This window comes from Gastrolobium bilobum, unplaced genomic scaffold (genome assembly GCF_033153095.1).
Source record: "Gastrolobium bilobum isolate Gb01-03AN ecotype WA unplaced genomic scaffold, APGP_CSIRO_Gbil_v1 utg15684, whole genome shotgun sequence".
Classification (NCBI taxonomy): domain Eukaryota; kingdom Viridiplantae; phylum Streptophyta; class Magnoliopsida; order Fabales; family Fabaceae; genus Gastrolobium; species Gastrolobium bilobum.
Window position 1 is genome coordinate 1 of NW_026897693.1, and position 18400 is coordinate 18400.

Consider the following 18400-nt stretch of genomic DNA (forward strand, 5'->3'; position numbering starts at 1 on the left):
ATGAGATTGTGCACTGATTACCGTCAGTTGAATAAGGTTACCATTAAGAACAAGTATCCTCTCCCTCGCATAGATGATTTGCTTGATCAGTTGAGGGGTGCTTGTGTCTTCTCAAAGATTGATTTGAGGTCGGGTTATCATCAAATCCGAATTAGGCAGGAAGATATTCCGAAGACTGCCTTCCGATCTAGATATGGACATTATGAGTATCAAGTAATTCCATTTGGACTCACTAATGCTCCTGCGGTGTTTATGGATTACATGAATCGCATATTTAAGCCGTTTCTGGATCAATTCGTGATTGTGTTTATTGATGATATCCTGATATATTCGAAGAGTAAGGAAGAGCATGAAGGTCAGTTGAGAACTGTGTTGCAAATTCTCAGAGAGAAACAGTTATATGCAAAGCCTTCTAAATGTGAGTTTTGGCTTTCTCAAGTACAATTTCTGGGTCACGTTATCTCTGCTGAGGGAGTAGCGGTTGATCCTAGCAAGATAGAGGCAGTTGTTGATTGGGAGAGACCCAAGACAGTAACAGAGATAAGAAGTTTTCTGGGTTTGGCTGGTTATTACCGGAGATTCATTAAAGAATTTTCAGCCATGGTGTTGCCATTGACCCGTTTGACCCGGAAGGATACTCCATTTGTTTGGACACAAGAATGTGAAGAATGCTTTCAGAGCCTTAAGGAGAAACTGACGACCGCTCCGGTGTTAGTACTTCCCGACCCGGAAGGTGAATTTGAGCTATACAGCGATGCTTCCAAGAAGGGATTGGGATGTGTGCTGATGCAGGATAGGCGAGTGGTAGCTTATGCATCGAGGCAATTGAAACCGCATGAAGAAAATTATCCAACCCATGATCTTGAGCTTGCTGCAATTGTTTTTGGGTTGAAACAGTGGAGGCATTTCTTGTATGGAATGCAATTTGCAATATTCAGCGATCACAAGAGTTTGAAATACTTGTTTGATCAGAAGGAGCTGAATATGAGACAACGACGGTGGACCGAGTTCCTAAAGGACTATGATTTTGAATTGAAATATCATCCTGGTAAGGCTAATGTTGTAGCGGATGCACTAAGCCGAAAATCCGTGAGTATATCAAGCATGATGATCAGAGATTATGATGTGATTGAGAGGTTCAGAGATATTCAATTATCTAAAATTTTTCCATGTAAAATTTGTGGCTTTGAAATCACAAGCATTGAGAATGAACTGATGACCAGAATCAAAGAAGCCCAGCTGCAAAATGAAAGTGCTAGACGACTAAAAGGTCAGAGTGGTGTATCCTGCAATGATGAGGGTATACTATTATATCAGGGTCGTGTAGTTGTACCTAGGCAGTTGGCGGAAGAAGTGATGACAGAGGCTCATAAGGGTCATTTTACAGTTCATCCGGGAGCTACAAAGATGTATCAGGACCTAAAGATGAAATTCTGGTGGCCTGGTATGAAGAAAGATATTGCCGAATTTGTCTCTAAGTGTCTTATTTGTCAGAAGGTAAAGATTGAGCATCAAAAGCCTTCTGGTATGCTGCAACCTCTGGATGTTCCTGAATGGAAATGGGAGAGTATCTCCATGGATTTCGTAGTGGGATTGCCGCGAACGCAGGCTAGTTATGATTCTATATGGGTGATTGTGGATAGATTGACAAAATCCGCACACTTTTTGCCAGTTCGGGTAGATTTCTCTGCGGAGAGATTGGCTAGGCTCTATGTGAAGGAGATTGTGAGGCTTCATGGGGTGCCTGAGAGCATTGTTAGTGATCGGGACCCGAAGTTCACTTCTCGCTTCTGGGGAGCATTGCAGGAGGCTCTTGGCACTCAGTTGAGACTGAGCACTGCTTATCACCCACAGACGGATGGTCAGACTGAGAGGACCATTCAGACGTTGGAGGATATGCTGAGGGCTTGCACCCTGGAGCAGGGTACTGCATGGGATCGATATCTCCCGCTGGTTGAGTTTTCATATAATAATAGTTTCCATGCTAGTCTGGGTATGGCTCCCTACGAGGCCTTGTATGGTCGCAGGTGTAGGACACCTACTTGTTGGTCAGAGGTTGGAGACACAGAGCGGTTTGGATTGGATTTTGTTCAGGAGACTACTGAGCAGATCAAAATGATTAGGGATAGTCTGAAAAAGGCTCAAGATCGTCAGAAAAGTTACTATGATCTCAAGCACCGGCCTCTAGAGTTTGAGGAGGGAGATCATGTGTTCCTGAAGCTGTCACCGGTTACGGGTGTGGGACGAGCCCTTGGAGTGAGGAAGCTGAGTCCGAGATTTATTGGACCCTACCAGATTCTTCGTAGGGTGGGACCGGTTGCCTACCAGCTTGCCTTACCTCCGCAATTAGCAAATTTACATGATGTGTTTCATGTTTCTCAGCTGAGGAAATATGTAGCTGATCCTTCTCATGTGGTTCAACCAGATAATGTTGAAATCCGGGAGAATTTGAAGACTCCTATTGGACCACTGAAGATACTCGGAAGAGATGAGAAGAAGCTGAGAAATAAATCTATTCCTATGGTGAAAGTCCAGTGGGAAGGAAGGACGCCTGAAGAGTCCACTTGGGAGCGGGAAGATGAGCTTCTCCGGCAATATCCTGAGTTTAAGGATAGGTACGTTCTTGATTTTGCGGACAAAATCGCTAAAAGGTGGGGTGACTATAATAGCCCATCTTAATTAATTAGTAAATCAAGTGTAATTAATTAATTAAACATGTTTTAGTGAGTGAAATTAAGTATAAGGCTTAATTAAATGAATCTGAGTCACTTTGGAGTTAAAAGTGTACTCAGTGAAAATTAAGGGGTATAAATGGGTACTGGCAAAAGTACCCAAAATATAAAAATAAAAATAGTAATATTCCTAGAATAATATTCCAGACTTTTGGGTAAAGTTTGGTAATTATTGGAGTTGAATAGATAGACGAACCAATACCCGCTTAAAGCCACTTAACCAATGTTAAGTGACCAAAAGCCAAAAGTGAACCCATTTCCCCCCTGCAACCCGTCGAGAAAGAAACAGAGAGAAGAAGAAGAAGAAGGAGAAAAGAGGAGGAAGGAAGGGAGGGAGAGAGAGAGAGATCAAACCTTGATGGTTTTGGATGATTCAAAAGCCTAAATCGCTTAGAATCTCGCCCTCTTTCATAATCCAAGCTTAGTTTTAAGTGGGGAGCTTTGTGTGGTGGGATATTGGCTCTCAAAAATTCGGCCCTTTGGAGAAATTTGGGGTTTTGAGAGTTTCTACCTCCATTGAAGCTTGAGGAGCCATCAATCCTTGGTTATGTGACCATTGGTGGTAAAATTCTAACCCTTGAACCTCATGATCCCTTGAAATTTGCATGAGTTAGGGTTTGTGAATAGTAAATTGGGATTTTTATGAAATGTAGTTGAATTAGCTATGTTCTAGGAAGAATGGAGCTTAGAGCATGTTATGGAAAATGCTAGGAATGTCATTTAATCGGTGGAAATGAGCCTAGATAGTCATTTGATAATTGTTCATAATATTGGAAAATTCATGCTTGGATTGGTTAGTATTCTAGCATGTTGAACAATTAGTGAGTTGAATGATTGATTGGATCCTTGTGATGTCTAGGATTGAGACATTTGGACCAACCGTGAGTGATCAACCATTGGAGCAAGCTATGGAGCTTGAATAGCTCATTGGAATTGGTAAGCTCACACTTGTGTGGTGTTTTGAATTGAACATTTGATGGTTGATTGTGAAATACTCTTGGATGCAATGTGTTGATTGCATTACACCATGTGTAGGTGTTGGTTTTGGAGTAGAGTATTGTTGACATTGGTGAAGAACAAAGGTCGACTGAAGCATTGAGGTAAGCCTTCGGACCTTGGGTGTAATTCCCTTGATTGTTCCACCAAGCCCTGAAAGGGTAGTGGTGATTATAGTGTATATAAATGCAATAAAATAGTGTAATGCTTTGTTATACGTATGTGTATGCATTTGGTGTGGCATAGGATGGTGTTTCCCTATGTGGGTATGTGGCATGACGATGCGTAAATCATACTTGGTAGTTAGCTGGCCAGTAGGACTATTTGCATCTGGGTTTCCTTAGGACAGCTTGAGAGCTCGAGGGATTTCTCCTGGAGATGTATTGCACTTTGCATAGATATGTATTTACTGCATTATTATTGTTATTGCTATTACACTGATATGGAACTGTGGGGTGGAGAGATGCTCCAAGGACCCCTGGTTTACTGGATATATTCGTATATCTCACCCCGTGTTGTGGGGACCCCCTTTCAGGTAAGGATGCTGCAGGAGCCTCTGGTGGCAAGTGGCCATACCTAGATTATGCATGAAATATGACACTTCTTTGAGTTTATGCATGCCTTTTGTAGTTGACATGTATAGGATTTTATTTTGAAAGCCCATGATCATTTGTATATCTTGATTCATTGGATGAACTTAGCCTATGCTCATGCCTTTGGTTACACCTTTTGTTGATGGGAGCCAAGGGAATGATCATAGTGTTTTGTAAGCTAAGTTCTAGGATTTGTAAAGGATATGTAATGTAAATGATGCCTACTTGGAATTCAATATATGCATGCTTGTTATGTATTGAGTTGTTGAATTGGTTGGGCTGAAAATCAATTAGGTACCCTCTTCGTTTAAACTGGTAAACGATGAGAAAACAAAGGTCATGCTGCCCAAATTCTAGCTAAATCTCATGAGGAGAGGTTGGATGAGTGCTAGGATTTAGTCTTGGGGCATGGACATTTGGGGTTTGTAATGGGGATGCATTTTCCCCTAGGCTTGGACTTGAGAAATGTGGGAATTGGAATTCCCTGGCAGCGCGCTTAAGCGCCCAGGAGCGCGCCCAAGCGCCCTGCTGCCCCTGCGAGTGCCAATGCATTCTGCCTCCTTGCGCTGGAGCGCCCAAGTGGGGGCTTAAGCGCCCAGGATTGCGCGCTGGAGCGCCCTGGCGTGCGCTTAAGCGCCCTTTGCTGCAGAAAGTTGGGTGGCTTACTGCCCCCTCGTGTTTTAGCGCCCAGGGTGGGGCTTAAGCGCCCAGGGTTGCGCGCTTGAGCGCCCTGGTCCGCGCTTAAGCGCCCTTCGCCACTGAAGGAGGAGATGCTTCTGTCTCTGCGTGCTAAAACGTCCCCGTGGGAGCTTGAGCGCCCAGGATAGCGCGCCTGAGCGCCCTGTTGCGCGCTTAAGCGCCCATCCACACTGGAATGCCTGATGCTTACTGCCTCCGTGCGCTTAAGCGCCCAGATGGAGGCTTTAGCGCCCGATAGCGCGCGCTTGAGCGCCCGGTAGCGCGCTGAAGCGCGCGGGGCCTGTGACCAACACTCTCTTGTGTTGCTTCAAATTGTCCTAACTTGGACTACAGTGCTCCGATTTGAGCACGGTTTGAAGCCACGGGTAGCTAATGAAGAAACCTACAATATAGTAGAAGTATTGAACTAAACAAGAAGTAAATTAATGGTTTAAAAATGGGAAATGAACATGATGTTAAGCTTAATTTATCTGTTTCCGCAAGGTAATATGGTTATGATCACGAAATTGGGTATTATAAGTTCGGTACGTTTTAAAATGAAAAATTTATCCGGATTTTAATTGAACCCATGTGATTGTAACTGCGCTTAATATCATAATGCGATGTTAACAAACCGGTTCTAGAACGGGGTGTTACAGACATCCACTAACTGTAAGCATGATTGTGATTGCAACTGCTATCTTGAAAACTATCTATGCAATATTTATGTGCAGTACATCAAAAGAGATTTCAGATCTTGAGGGAGAGCTACTTTCCATGAGAAATCTTCTATCCACCCAGGCTGCTTTGGTTCATGGTTTAGCAGAAGGATGTCAGCTTAGTTCCTTGATTACTGGAAACGAAGATTCAGACATTAATGATATACTAAATGAAAAAACAGATATATCCAAGACAGAAAAATGGCTAATAAAATTTCTAGAAACTATTGAAGTTCTATTAGCAGAGAAAAGAGTGGATGAAGCAATGGCTGCCTTGGATGAGGGAGAAAAAATGAGAGAAGAAATTAGTAAAGGGAAAACATTGAGTCCAAGTTTATCCCAGGCATTGCAAGATGCCATCACTGAAAACAGACAAAAATTAGCTGATCAATTAGCAGAAACTATCTGCCAGCCATCAACTCGCAGTGCAGAGATTCGCTCAACAGCATTGGCATTGAAAAATCTTGGGGATGGTCCTCGTGCTCATACATTACTACTTAATTCTCACCAAGAAAAGTTGAAGCGTAGCATGCAAAGTCTTCAGTCCACCACTTATAGTGTAGTTGGGGCATACACTGCTACCCTTTCACAGCTTGTCTTTTCAACCATTTCACAAGCAGCATCAGATTCTTTGACAGTGTTTGCTGAAGATGAACCTGCATATACTTCTGAGCTTGTAACTTGGGCAGTTACACAGGCTGAACATTTTGCTCTTCTACTTAAGAAACGCATTCTTGCCTCAACGGCTGCTGCAGGAGGTCTAAGAGTTGCATCTGAATGTGTTCATGTTTGTTTGAGTCACTGTTATCAGTTAGAGGCAAGTGGGCTGGCCCTTTCCCCAGTCTTACTAAGATATTTTAGGCCCTTTGTTGAGCAAGCACTCAACACAAATTTGAAAAGAATTGAACAAAGTAGTGCTGCATTGGCTGCTGCAGATGATTGGTTGCTTGCTTATGCACCAACCAGCAGGAATTCAGGCCTTCCACCATCCTCTTCTCATAGCAACTTAAGTTCATTCCAGTCAAAGCTTTCAAGCAGTGCTCACAAATTCAACTCAATGGTTCAGGTGATTACTTATTTATATATATTTTCAGTGTTATCCTGGGTTGAAATCAACAAGTCTTTTAGCATGATTTCACACTTATTTTCATTTGAAAAGTTTTCCAAGAAAACCATTTCTGAGTAACCTATATTACTATGAAAACATTAACGTTAACCAGGAAGTGTGGCACAATCATCACGAAGCTACTTTCCTCACTCCCCTCCTCTCTTTTATGTCTCTTTGATCGAGATGCTTAATACAGTTTTTCATTGTCTGAATAGGAACTTTTCGAAGATGTAGGACCTCTTGAAATCCTACAATTGGATGGTCTTGCATTTGAAGGTCTTCTACAAGTGTTCAACTTCTATGTCAATTTGCTAGTAAATGCATTGCCAGGTTCAGTGGTAACTGAGAACCTGGAAGGTTCAGGGCAAAAAATTGTTAAGATTGCTGAGACTGAAGCACAACAGATAGCATTGCTGGCTAATGCAATATTGCTAGCAGACGAGCTTCTCCCACGTGCTGTAGTCAAGCTTTCACATAGCACTCGAGGTGATGACTCTCAGAGAAGAGGATCAGACAAACAACGTCCTCCAGAACAGCGTGAACTGAAGAAAAGACTCCAACGTGAAGTTGATCGCCTCAGAGATAGCTTCTGCCGGCAACATGCACTTGAACTCATCTTCACAGAAGATGGGGAAACACTTTTGAATGCATTAATATATTTAGGTTTGGATGAGAAAGTTGAGCAACCTGAATGGTTTCCTTCTCCAATTTTTCAGGTAATATCTGTAAACAAAAGGGATGTTTCCTTTGATGCTAAGTTTTGCCTTTGAATCAGTATAATATGCTTTCTCTTTAGTACTCAGACACATGCATTGATATAAACTTAGTAGTAGTATTTTTTTTATTCAAAGTTGTATCATTTCCTACATAATTGTTCAGGAGCTTTTTGCAAAGCTTACTAGAGTGGCAAGCATTGCAACAGATGTGTTGGTGGGAAGGGAAAGGTTTGCCACTATTTTATTGATGAGACTCGCAGAAACCGTGATCCTGTGGCTTTCTGATGACCAAGCCTTCTGGGACGAGGTTGAGACTGGCCCAACGCCTTTGGGTCCTCTCGGCCTTCAACAGGTAATCACTTGAAGATGAGATCATTGAGTTGTTTGTTGTCAGTGACTCCAATTTATTGTGAATTATAGCATTAGAAGAAGCTATTTGAAAATATAATTTTAGAAGCCTGTAAAAATAATGTCTGGTATAAACATTTAAAAAGTTGCTTTTAAAAGAAGTTGAGCATTTGATAAATGGACATGCAAATAGTATAAAATAATGACAAACTATGATGGTAGTCATTGTAATTTTGTAAAAGTATTTAGATATAATTTGGTATTTCAAACAACAAAAACCAGGAATAGCTTCTAAATGTATCCTCAAACAGAATTCATTTTCAAACAACAGCTATTTTTAGAGGGTAGTATTGAAGAAGTTGTTGGAGATATAAATTTAATGCTTAGGATCACTCACCATAAATAATGTTAGACTCACTATTCGATAATTTGTGCAGCTTTATTTAGATATGCAATTTGTGATGATATTTTCAGCCCAAGGCCGTTACTTATCTCGTCATCTGCATCAAGCTATTAAAAACATTATTGGTAGGGCTATTGATGCTGTTGCTGCTACAGGGCTAGATCCCAACAGGTACATTTGTCTGGCTTTAAAGAACATGTGTGGATATATACTCATTAAATATCAATGGAAACCAGATAGAAAGAAAAGGGAAACTTGTTTCTAGAACTGCATCATATAAGTTCATTCATGATGGAATTAGCCATCTTTGTTATCTACTGCTTCATACTAATTAAGAACCATGAACGACAGTGTTTTGCCACAGGATGAGTGGTTTGTTGAAGTTTCCGAAATAGCTATAAAGATGTTAACTGGGAAAGCCGCCTTTGACAATGTAGAAGATGATGTTACTAGCCCCACAGCATTCGTCTAAGCATTATCAATGTCATCAGTCCATTCTATTGGAAGGAGTTACAGTTCATCCACTTGTAAATCTTGGCATATTGTAGAGAGAAGAAGGGAAAGAAGAAATTGAAGAGAAACAGTTACATATTGATCATCTATCCTGCTACTTGATCAGTCAGCTGAATATGATATTTGGTGCTTGTTATTTGACATGCTTTTCCGGGTTCAAGGAATGTCTTTCACTTCAAACTTGTGTAGATGAATTGCATTTTATCTGTGTACATTCCAATGCCGCTCATGTCATACAATGCAGGTATGCTAAAGGATGCAGGAAATCGAGATATGATGTTAATCAGAACATACTATCCAGCGAACCTTGGTTGATATTAGCAACCTAGTATACTTGAGATCTCGAGGATTTCTAGAACTCAACTGCTGCCAGGGGCAGGTTCTGGATTTATTGTAGCTATTTGTATATTCCTCTTTCTATTATAACCATAGCCAGTTGATTATTTTAAGATATCTCAGACATTGCTATTACCTTTATCAAATTTCCGGCCTACTTAGTCATAAAGAAGGGAATCATAAACTAAGTTTCCTTGTGTTTGTGTGTGTGTATTATGACCCTATTGAACTTCAACAGTTCTTAGAAACTAAATGCCAATGAAACTGAAATAGCCTTGCATAAGAAAGTCCCAAGACAGCACTGCTACATCAAGGTAAATGGTTAAGGTGGTTGATTGCTTTGCAGTAATTTTCCCTACTTTAAAGTAACAGTTGCGACAGATGTCTTGTAAAGAAGCAACCAATATGGATTTATTTTTTCATTAAAAAAAAAAAAAGAAGCTAACAAGACCCCCGTCTAATCCCGTGATCCAATGAGGATCTGATATTTAGTAGCAGCCTCGTACAGTGTATATTTGTGATTCGTTTTGTAAAGATGTTACCTTCCAGGTAACATTGTTATGACAGATCATTGGTACTCCAAATTGAGATAATAATATGCATAAAAATAATAAAGTGTGCAGTGAAGGAGTAAAGAAGGCACATATATCTCAGATGCCTCTTGGAATTACTAACTACGGACAGAGGTTACTCCTTGAAATGCACAAAAATTGCAATAACAAAAGTATCTCTTGTTTTCTCAACATGAAAGTCATAAAGGAAATGTTTCATGAGAATCTAGTTGTTGTCAAACTTCCAAAAGAGAAACTTCCAAATGTGCACAACCTGCAAAGTCTCACCATTATAAGATTAATCCTTACCGTGTGGTTGGCTATCTGTCATTGTTTCAAATAGGGAAGGTTGGTTTCCGGCTGCTAAATTATAGTTGCAACTTGGTAATAGAGAACTCTATATTACTGAGTACAGACAGGGTCAAAGGTTTAGTTTAATCCAAAAAAAAGTGTAAGGGTACGAGATTTCTGGCACTTACCTGGATAATATAATGGGCCAGTCTTTGGAATCTATCACACTTAAAGCACTATTATGGACATCATGATTCAGACAGATACGCTTTCCATCTTTAATATTTAAAAGGGCATCTGGCCATCAGGAAGAAGTTGGATCCCAGAAGCAATACTACTTGTTCTTATCTATGTGTGGTGAAGTGTGGATTTTTTGTCAAAATCAGGTCCAAACCAACATTCTTAAGAGCCTTTTCAGTTGCAAGAAAACATTCCATAAGATAAGTAAGAACAAACTTTATTGGATAGAGCAACATGGATTATCAGTTGCTACATATAGTTGCACTTCTGACGGTGATAGCATTTGGAGGAGACATATGGAGAACTACAAAAGCGTGCAGTTCAGATGACTTGGAAGGATTGATGGGATTCAAGAATGGAATTCAGATGGATACATCTGGTCGTTTGGCAAAGTGGGTTGGTAAGAGCTGTTGTGAGTGGGAAGGTATTGTCTGTGAAAATGCAACCACTAGAGTGACACAAATCCATCTCCCAGGGTTCATTGATAAAGATTTATTTCAAACCCAGATGATGGGTCAGCTTTCTCCTTCCATAACACTCCTCACCTCTCTTGAAATCCTTGACCTTGGTGGTTTGGTAGGCCTCACTGGAACAATTCCTCAAACAATTGGTTTGCAACTGCCAAAGCTACAAAAGCTATACCTTTATGGCAACAATTTAGCTGGCCCAGTACCAGAAAGCATTGGTGAGTTACCAAACCTCCAGGAACTGGCGCTGCATGAAAATAGGATATCTGGGTCGATCCCTTCTAGCCTTGGAAGCTTAAAAAACCTCAAAAGATTGCTTCTTTATTCAAATCAAATTTCAGGTACAATACCCCTCTCACTTGGGAATTTGACCAATTTGGTAGAACTGGATGTTCATGACAATGCTCTTACGGGTCATGTACCCAATAGCATTGGCCAGATACAGGCTCTGGAAAAGCTTGATCTTTCAAGCAATTTGCTAAGTGGGAACATACCTTCTTCACTAACTAATTTAACTGCCATTTCAGTTTTGTATATGGACACCAACTATCTTGAGGGAACCATCCCATTTCCCTCAAGATATGGTGAAATGCCTTCTCTGGGCTTCTTAAGACTCCATGATAACCATCTTAATGGAAATATACCTGAGAATCTTGGCTACCTGGTTTCTCTTCAAAGAGTTTCATTATCAAGCAACAAACTTGAAGGAGCATTGCCTTCTAGTTTGGGAAATTTGCTTTCTTTGACAGAGCTTTACCTCAGTGGCAACTTCTTCTCTGGCCAAATACCAAAATCAATAGGCCAACTTTCTCAGCTCATATTGTTGAACATTTCCATTAACTTGATTGAAGGGCCATTGCCTCAAGAGATGTCTTCCCTTCAAAATCTTCAAACAGTTGACCTTTCTTTCAACCCTCTGAACCTCTCTACCATCCCAGAATGGCTGACAAACATGTCATCGCTTTCCCGCATTTACTTTGCAGGCTGTGGTATCCAGGGCAAAATTCCAGACTTTTTGCAAACAACTCACAGTCCAATTCAGGAACTGGACTTGTCAGTGAACCTTTTCAGTGGAAGCATACCATTATGGATAGGATCCCTCAGTAAGCTCTACTTGTTAAATCTCTCAAGGAATTCTCTTGATTCATACATCCCAGCTTCTGTTACAAACTTGCATGATCTTGGTGTTCTTGATCTTCACTCAAATAAGTTAACAGGCTCCATAGCTGGAGTGTTTCACATTGAACAAGGTACTTTTGGGGGATCACTAACATATATTGATCTTTCTGAAAACAACTTCACAAGTGGAGTTGAGGAAATTGGTATTGGAGGACAGTTTAATATTCAGTTTCTGAATTTGTCTCATAACTTCCTGAAGGGTACATTGCCAAGTTCCCTTGGGACTCTGAGTTCAATTCAAAGTTTGGATTTGAGCTTCAATGAGTTAGCCTCCGACTTGCCAGAGGAGCTGGCAAAGCTAAACTTGTTGGAGAGACTCAAGCTGCAAAATAATCACTTCAGTGGTAATATACCCAATGGATTTCTCAAGTTGATAAATCTGAAGGAATTGAATTTATCAAACAATGAACTTGAAGGGGAAATTCCAGAGGGTAAACCTCTAATTGACTTTCCTGCGAGTTCTTATTCTGGAAATAAAGATTTGTGTGGGAAGCCTCTCAGTCCCTGTAAACTTTGAGGATTGTCAGATACCATTGGAATCACAGGAATTCAATTAAAGTGTAGTATTACGCAAAGACAAGACTATTCTTGTCACATATCATCCTGAAACCTTTACTTATTTTATTTTTTTGGTATAGAATCACTAAGCAGGGCATGCACTTGTTTCATTTCACTATCAAACGTAGAGAATCTCTGGTATGCCTTGACTTTTTTCATGTATCCCTCCAGAAATAGAAACCTTGACACAAACGTTGAATTTTCTTTATGCAGGTTCATTGAATAAATATTAGGATCCCAGTATATTCATATTCAGAATCCCAAAAAGCCCACCGCAATCAGAGTTGCTTAGTTGAGTAGAAAATAAAAGGGGACAAGAATGTCAGCTTCTAAAATTTTTTGATGATTCAAGATTCTCATAAAGATAATATAAAACTTCAGATGCACTAAGCCAGGATGTTTCCTCAAGATAAAATAATTTAATCCGTGAACATATAAAACTGACCCGAAAATGCACTATACAATTTAATTTATTTTTTTTAAAAAAATCCTCAATTTGGAATTCAATACACTTATTTTCCTGTCTTTGCTAATAAATATTTCCTTTGAGAAGTTGAGATTCCATCAGTTGCTTTCAATCACTATGCACACGTTCAAATAGTAGAGCGGTACATTTAACTAGTAAAAGTTGTACAAAGGAATCACCTCCATGAAGATACAAAAAAAAACAAGGAAATTTTTATCAGAACCTACTACGCCTTTAAATTTGTGTTAGTAGATCTAACTTTATTTGCTATAATAAATTCTCATTTAAAGAATGAGTAATTGTGCTTGTGACAATGGACCCTCCTTGTCCGTAATATAAGTAGGCATGTGTAGGTCCATTTCTCAATTCTAGTGCCAGTGACCCACACGTCCTTGACTTGAGGCTGGCTTGGCTTGGTCACTATCACAAGACACAGTTGCCATCCCATCATCACACGCATGTTGCCTCTATAATTGAATATGACAAGATGTTCCAACCTCTACCCAACAAATAAGAGAGAGGTTGCCATAGAAATGCATCATGAAATGACCATTATTAATCATAAATTTCTAAGATTTCAAATGCTTTAGCTATTGTTTTGATTAGAGTGGATCCTGAGTTAGCCCCAGTTGTTGGTAGTTCATGTAGTTAATGCCGTTTAACCTAATACAACATAACACCTGCTCCGGTAGCTCCTCTGATTTGTTCCCCTGTTACATGATGCAAATATTATATAATAATAATAATAATAATCAAAAGGAGCATTAGAGAAAACACATTTTATTTTTGGCATAAGATATAAACTACTTGCCTGAATTGTGAGGCCAACATCTAGACTACAGATCTTTAATCTGTCCAGAAAAGCTTCAAATCCTTTCCTGGAGATATAACTGAATCTATGCATATCCAAATCAATCTCAAAGTAATTTTCTCCCTGCCAAAAAAAATATATAAAAATAATAATTAAAAAAATAATAATGTTGTGTAGCTGATTATATAGTACTGCATGTGGATATCATGTGTCTTTATAGCGAAATGACAACACCATAAATTGCGGGCCAATGATAAAAGGTACCATAAACAATCCATAAAGATGACAACCAAAGTGTACTACGATTCAAAAAGTGGAAGGAGACAGCAGGAAAACTTGAATTTTACCGTTCACTTTTTCTAAGTCTTCATTCAATGATTTACATTTTTGTTTCTCTCGGTTTGATGGGCTGTTTTAGAACTATGTGCCAGATTAATTTTAATATATAAGAAATATCATGGAGTGCGATCTTAGAGCCACAGTATGTTTTGATCGGTCACAAGTTCGAGTTTGGAAAATAATTTCTTTGCAAAAATGTAAAGATAAGATTACGTATAATCGATTCGGACTCCTATTTTGAGAAACAAAATACACATTCAACATCAACGGGGACATCCAATACCTAACGCAGACACATAAAGATAATAGAAAGCATTATATTCAGCTTCAAAGATGGTATCAAATGAGATTATGGGGTTGAGTAAAGGGAAATATCAGCACCATAGCATTAGTTACTAATAGTAATGCTAATGCATGTAGAAACAAATTGGCTTTCAAGATCATTCCAAGTTTTGATTACTCATCATAAAGCTGAATAGTTATTATACCCTGACAGGTTTATTGAAAGAAACCATTACAATTAGTCTATGAGACATACCGAGTAAAACTCATGTTGGGGACGTGAAAGAACAGGTTTCTCATTGTAAGCTTGCATGAGCTTCCTTTCTGCTGCACTCAAATGAAGATCTTCCAGGTTGACAACACGGCCCAATATTTTCAACCTTTCTCGGAAGGGTGCAATTGTATCTACAGGAAAACCCTTTACCTTTTCAACTTCATCATCCATAAACTTCTGTAGAAAGACATAGACTAATGTTATTTCGTCAGCAACACATAGAAATGACAGAAGGAAATAACAAGAAATGATAGAGCTTTCCTCAAATTAACATACAAAAAGACAACAATTGAGGAATTCAAGAGGAGACCCAAAAACTAGAAGTACTGTGAAGATTTGGTTACAGCATATACTATTACATTGCAATTTTTTTAATTTTATGAACAATGAAAGAACTAATCTTAAAGCACTACTCTTAGTAACCCAATATAAACAGAGATGATAGCAATTTAGCAGGATGCATTACTAACATTGAGCAATAAATTTACATATAAAGGCTCCATCTTACTCTGATGTTTTCTTGAAAATGCAGTGGAAGTTCCTTGGAGTAACTTTCCGAAAGTTTAAAGTACAAAACAATGTTCATTCCTTCACCATCAGTTTCACTTTGAAAAAGTGTGGCAGGGTAGAGCGGAACCTGAAATCCACAAAAACAAGAAGTATGAGAATATGCAGCAACAAGATGTTTATCAATTTTTCAGTGGACGATGCGCTATAATCTGGTAAAGGCAAAAAGATAACTAAGGATTAAAATGGACCTTGAAAACCAATGTTGGAATAAGAACAATTAACAGAAACAAGACTAAAGGAGTACCTGAACATTTACAACAAGTATGGGTGGAAATTTCCCAGAGGAACTAATAACAGGAAGTTCCACAAATCGAGCTATATGGTCCACTTTTCGTGGAGATAAGAAAACATCTACTCCAAATGGGTAATATGCAGAATAGTTAGGAGCAAAGTCCTTCTTCCTGTCTCTGCCATAAAGAAAAGAAGCCAAGTCAAACATGATTTCGTCTATGGATATGTATGTAAAACATCTCATTTTGAATCTGTAGTTTAAACTATTTATGCATTCAATTGCACATGGATGCTTTTTTAAACAAATTACAGACAGAATCTTAATCTTACTTAAAATAATTTACTCCTCGAACTTTGAAGCTGCTTGGGTCAATGTGTGACCAACAATCAAGCATTTTCTTCTCGATTGGACAAAAGGGTACTTGAGAACCTGCAATTGGTCTTTGTAGAAGTGTCTTTGAGGATACTGAAAACCAGAACAAGAAACACAAAGAAGAATTACAACAATTACATTTACTCACAACTGCAAAACAAGATGCATTTTCCTGAAAAAACTACAATTTACTAAATCATCTTTTAGCAATGTAATTGATAAATTAACTCTACATGCTATATGAAAAAATACAGTTTTTTTCTCCAGATATTAGATAAAACTTATAAGGTGAATCACAAGAATGCTGTTTCAAGAATTTCAACTCACATAGAGTAGAATTCCCATGTCCTTCCCTCCATTTAAAGGGGAGTTTCATAGGAGATTTCTTCCTTGCACTAGGAGGACTAGAACTTGATGATCTTCTTTTTTCAAGAGAAGGAACAGTGGATGCAAGACATGGCAAACAATTGTGTGGAAGTATCCCACAATTATCCAAAAGTCCATCGTCCTTGTTGGAGTTTGCATCCACTGAGGAAATTTCATCAAGGAACACAGGTTCATTTACTTCAATTATATTTCCATCGCATTTACATTGAGAATCAATGACATCTCCACCAAAATATTGAACATCTGAACTTCTGGCAGCCTCAGAATATCCAGCCGATAACTCCTTCGATTTCTGCACCTGATCATTTGAAACTCCATGGTTGGCATCTCTTGAAGATGTTAAACTTGGTATGGATCCACCATCAATCCCATTCAGAGATACAACATCTACAGATATCAATTGAATTTAATAATACATATTCAACAGTAATAATATCTGATCCATCAAAGAGGTAGCAAGTAAAATATTATATTACAATTTAAACATATTTAAAATCATACCATCAGGAACACTCTGGTAATCATCATCACAGTCAGAGTCAAATACAGGAACTGAATCAAACCATGCCTCCTCAGTACTTCCTGTTCCCACAAATTAAAATTCCAATCACATGTTAGCAATAATATAGGTCATACAAAATCTAGCAAGGATTTCAGGAAAAATTAAAAAAAAAAAAAAAAAAAGTTTTATGCTCTAGCTGCAGTTAAAGTAGATTATATACAACATGATGATCAAAATGCTTATGATAGGAACAAAAAAAATAAGAAATAACCGGCAGATGGAATAGATCCACAGGGAGAGAAAATTGAAATATTACATTGAATTAATTTTTCAATAAAAATAACATGGATCTGAAATAAAATCCATAGTGATAGATATCAACATATGCATTCAGTTCTCATTTCAAAATTTACATATAAACTGCTTAGGATGGTAAAACTCATGATGCTATCATAAGTTCTGATTCTGCAACCTCTCTCTCCATGTCTGTGATAATAAGGACCTAATTCCAGCAACAAACGATAGTTTTAAGTGCTCATTGCTAAACCCTCAAAGCAAAACTGAAATGGGGTAGAGGCATATCAGAAATGCACCACTCACCAACTACAGTTGTGCTCAACCACCCACGCAGAGACATCAGTACTATTATTATCCCAAATTTTAACACCACTTTTCCACCAGAAATCTTGTTATGTTCATACTCAGTCCAAAAGATGAATTTCAAAACCTCCCTTCATATTGAAAAGAAAACGAGTTTGGCTAAGCCTGCTAACATAGCACAAACACAAAATATTGACAATGCTTTCGGTTGTGAATGAAAGTAATTTTTACCAATTATTAACATCTACTCCATCCTCATAAAGTAATTGCTTAGCTTTACTTTTGCAGTTGCTTCAGATTATAACCAATCCATTACACGCTAAGAGATCACCTCCACCTACAACATTTCCCAGAGTCCAAACTCCAACTACCCAAAAGCACTAAAACAATTGACAAACTCATAACAAGAAAAAAAAGACCCGTTAAAAGGATTCCAACAACAAAACACAAACAACAAATTTCATTCCAAAAGAAAAACAAAACCAAACATCTTTCTTCTATCACATTTACAACCTTCAACTCCAAAATCATTTCACAGAAATGCAAGTCAGAAGACAAGACAAAACAAAAACAAAAACAAAAACAAAAACAAAACAAAACACAATAAAAACATCAACCTTGGAAAGTGGGTTTGGCAAAGGAACGATCAGGCAACACAGCCACATCAACCTTGTCCAATGATCCTTTAGCCAAACGAGAAGACACTCTTCTTCTGAGTCCATCATTCTTCCTCTTCCGAGTCTTCACCTTGGAGGAGCTCAACCTCCCTCCCACACACCCCTGTGGAGCTGACACACACGCCCCCATATCATCAACACCTCTGCCTCAGATTCCTCACCCCCACCAGTACACAACCACTAACATCAAAGAAGGCTCTTTCGTATAGACACAATCATAAGGAAGGAAAACACAGAGACTGAAACTGAATATAAAAGAATAAGGATAGCAAACAAAAGCAGAGCTTGAAGCTACCCTCTCTTTGTTTAAGAAGAAAGACTTCAACTTTTTAGCCCCCATCATCATGATGAAATCAATAAATAAGCTACCAAAAAACAAAAATTTGAAGAAGAAAAAAGGGTAAAAAAAAAATTCATTTTTATTTAGATTTTGAGGAGAAAAAAAAGAAAAGAAAAGAAA

At 38.6% G+C, this 18400-nt stretch overlaps 3 protein-coding genes and 1 long non-coding RNA gene across 4 annotated transcripts; 3 read left to right on the forward strand and 1 right to left on the reverse strand.

The window, feature by feature from the left end:
- Positions 1–3074: 3074 nt before the first annotated feature.
- On the forward strand, positions 3075–4392 carry LOC133309362 (uncharacterized). The gene is made up of 4 exons (XR_009751307.1): positions 3075–3294; positions 3592–3668; positions 3768–3832; positions 4264–4392. It is a non-coding gene; the product is annotated as an uncharacterized LOC133309362 (long non-coding RNA).
- A 1285-nt stretch (positions 4393–5677) lies between these two features.
- LOC133309357 (exocyst complex component EXO84A-like) lies at positions 5678–9310 on the forward strand. The gene is made up of 5 exons (XM_061510122.1): positions 5678–6784; positions 7042–7542; positions 7706–7894; positions 8328–8464; positions 8645–9310. The coding sequence occupies exons 1-5, from the start codon at positions 5678–5680 to the stop codon at positions 8763–8765; spliced, it is 2055 nt and encodes a 684-aa protein (XP_061366106.1). The 3' UTR covers positions 8766–9310.
- Positions 9311–10458: 1148 nt separating this feature from the next.
- On the forward strand, positions 10459–12387 carry LOC133309358 (LRR receptor-like serine/threonine-protein kinase FLS2). The gene has a single exon (XM_061510124.1). It carries the CDS (start codon positions 10459–10461, stop codon positions 12385–12387), a length of 1929 nt encoding a protein of 642 aa, XP_061366108.1.
- A 566-nt stretch (positions 12388–12953) lies between these two features.
- Positions 12954–18266, reverse strand: LOC133309360 (uncharacterized). The gene is made up of 9 exons (XM_061510126.1): positions 17881–18266; positions 16663–16743; positions 16102–16548; positions 15732–15867; positions 15415–15577; positions 15109–15237; positions 14583–14777; positions 13706–13828; positions 12954–13604 (listed from the first exon to the last, which is right to left on the reverse strand). The coding sequence occupies exons 1-9, from the start codon at positions 18068–18070 to the stop codon at positions 13497–13499; spliced, it is 1572 nt and encodes a 523-aa protein (XP_061366110.1). The 5' UTR covers positions 18071–18266; the 3' UTR covers positions 12954–13496.
- Between the last annotated feature and the right edge of the window lie 134 nt (positions 18267–18400).